The 2,338-nt window shown below is 47.8% G+C and overlaps 1 protein-coding gene across 1 annotated transcript; it reads left to right on the top strand.

The window, feature by feature from the left end:
• The first annotated feature begins 809 nt into the window (after positions 1-809).
• LOC121871143 (cuticle protein AMP5-like) lies at positions 810-2,338 on the top strand. Its single transcript, XM_042373289.1, has 3 exons — positions 810-874; positions 1,106-1,395; positions 1,904-2,338. Exons 1-3 carry the CDS (start codon positions 866-868, stop codon positions 2,229-2,231), a joined length of 627 nt encoding a protein of 208 aa, XP_042229223.1. The 5' UTR covers positions 810-865; the 3' UTR covers positions 2,232-2,338.

Genomic DNA, 2,338 nt, shown 5'->3' with positions numbered 1-2,338 from the left:
CTCTCTCTCTCTCTCGCTCTCTCTGTCGGGTAATTTTCGATGCCCTTTATGTTCCTCCTTCGCTGGTCTCCTTCACACCTTAAGTCTTCCTTCGTCTTCCTTCAGGTGAGTCTTGTTAGCCTCTTGGTCAGTAGTCCTGCCAGCTGGAGTACTTCTGCTCGATGAACAAGCCTCTCGTTCTGTATGGTTCTTTATCTCGTTATCTTTTTTTCTCTTTTTCTATCTCGCAATCCATTTCGTTATCTTCTATTTTATGTCTATCTCGCTATCTCAATCTTTTACTTCCCTCTCGTTATCTTCTCTTCTGCTTCCTTCTCGTTATCACTTCTGCCTCCTCCTTATCCTTTCTGTCGCCCTCTCGCTAAGACTCCTACCTCCATCTCGCTATCTTACCTTTTACTTCCCTCTTGCTATTCCTCTCTTACCTCCCTCTCGTTATTAGCCCTACCTCCCTCTCGCTATTACCCCTACCTCCCTCTCGCTATTACCCCTACCTCCCTCTCGCTATTACCCCTACCTCCCTCTCGTTATCTCCTAAACAATACCCAAATCGCACGGACTCGCTTCTGACAACAAGGGGAACACGTGCTATTTGAGTCGCCTGCTAAGTGTGTAAGGAGAGCTAGATTTATTTTCTATGGCGTGAGGGGGATGTAAGGGGGGTGGGGGTGTTAGGGGGTGTTAGGGAATGTAGTGGGGTGTAAGGTGGGTGGAAGGGGGTGGAGGTTGAGGGGTGTTACCTTGCTCCATAGGACAGGTATTAGAGGCGCCAGTAGACCTGTAAGGCTCCTGGGGATGTACTATATAAGAGGATCTATCAGGTGTGTGTCCTCACTCAGAAATCGACGACAGTGTTGGACAGACCATGAAGATTGTGAGTTTGTTAAGGGGGAAGACTTGAAGATAAACAAACAAATAATAACAAGAGTGGTTGATCGTATTGGGTAATGTGTGTGTGTGTGTGTGTGTGTGTGTGTGTGTGTGTGTGTGTGTGTGTGTGTGTGTGTGTGTGTGTGTGTGTGTGTGTGTGTGTGTGTGTGTGTTCAGGATCATAGCGTGGTGACAGGAGCCTAATACAACCTTCTTATGTCTTTTCCCTCGTCAGGTAGCTCTTCTCTTCGTTGCCGCAGCAGCAGGCGTGGTGGTCCTGGCAGCCCCCGCCCCCCAGGACGTGGAACAGCAACAACAAGAGGAAGTAGTGCAGGAGGAGGTACAGGAGGTGGTGGTACTGGTGGAGGAGGAGAAACTGCGTCAACCAGAGATTCTCTTAGATGAACGTGTCCAACCCCACAATGGCATCTACTCCTTCCAAGTGGAGACGGAGAACGGTATCATTCACACTGAAGAAGGTGTCGTAGGTTCCAAGGGCCAGACCAACGTGCAGGGCGCCTACAGGTACAATGGTGGTGATGGTGGTGGTAGGCATTTGTGACTCAAGTTAAATATATGTGAATGCAGGCGTCTAGGAAAGGTGAAACAAAGCTTAGAGTATCCTCTTTCCCTACTTTAGAAAATAAAACTAAAAGTTACTGGAATCTATCTCGTTGTGGGTGACTAATACTGTGATGCACTAGGGTAGCTTATTAAGCCCTCACTGACCTCTTGTGATTGTCTGACTTTAAATTATTTTTTGAATCATTTGGAAAGATTATTAAACTTTTCAGTGATCCAGTTTGAGGCTCAAGCAATGACTTAACAGTATTCAAAATTTCCTGAGGGTCGTGTTATCATTGACCCCGTTTGGAGACAATTGTTCAACAGGATAATATTAAAGCACCTTTACGGTGATGGTTTAACCCTTTGAGGAAGATGGCTAAAGGGGACAAGTCTTTAAGAATGGGTAACGCTGTTTATCCATTTTCTTTCATTTTCTATCTTACAGGGAGTTGTTCCTTATTTTCAGCTTCATCCTGGACGGCGGGGAGGTGGTGGAGGTGCGCTACACGGCGGACGAATTTGGCTTCCAGCCTAAGTCTTCCCTGTTACCCGTGGCCCCAGAGTTCCCTCACCCCATTCCACAGTTCGTCCTCGACCAGATCGCCTTCGGTGAGGAACAGCGACGTCTGAAGGCCCTCAGATTGCAGGAGCTAGAGCAGCAGGAACGACTGGAGCAACAACAGACCGTTCAGTTGCAAGTACAAGAAGAGGTACAAGACGTGGTGCAGCAGCAGGAGGAGACACAGCTGAAGGCGGAACAACAGGTGGAACAGCAGGAGGTGGCGCCAGAATGAAGGATCCTGTAGTGTAGACGGCGATGGCGGTAGGAGGGAAGGGGTGGTTAACATAAGTGAGATACTCGCAGACTACGACACAGGTGACAATAAAACTAATAAATCAA

The sequence above is a fragment of the Homarus americanus genome, unplaced genomic scaffold (genome assembly GCF_018991925.1).
Source record: "Homarus americanus isolate GMGI-L3 unplaced genomic scaffold, GMGI_Hamer_2.0 scaffold32583, whole genome shotgun sequence".
NCBI classification, from domain to species: Eukaryota; Metazoa; Arthropoda; class Malacostraca; order Decapoda; family Nephropidae; genus Homarus; species Homarus americanus.
This window is presented reverse-complemented; position numbering and strand designations above follow the sequence as displayed.

Bases quoted from the DNA above. Each gene is read 5' to 3' on its own strand.
- LOC121871143 (XM_042373289.1), top strand. The intron at 1,396-1,903 runs GTACAATGGTGG...CCTTATTTTCAG, and splicing joins AACGTGCAGGGCGCCTACAG to CTTCATCCTGGACGGCGGGG.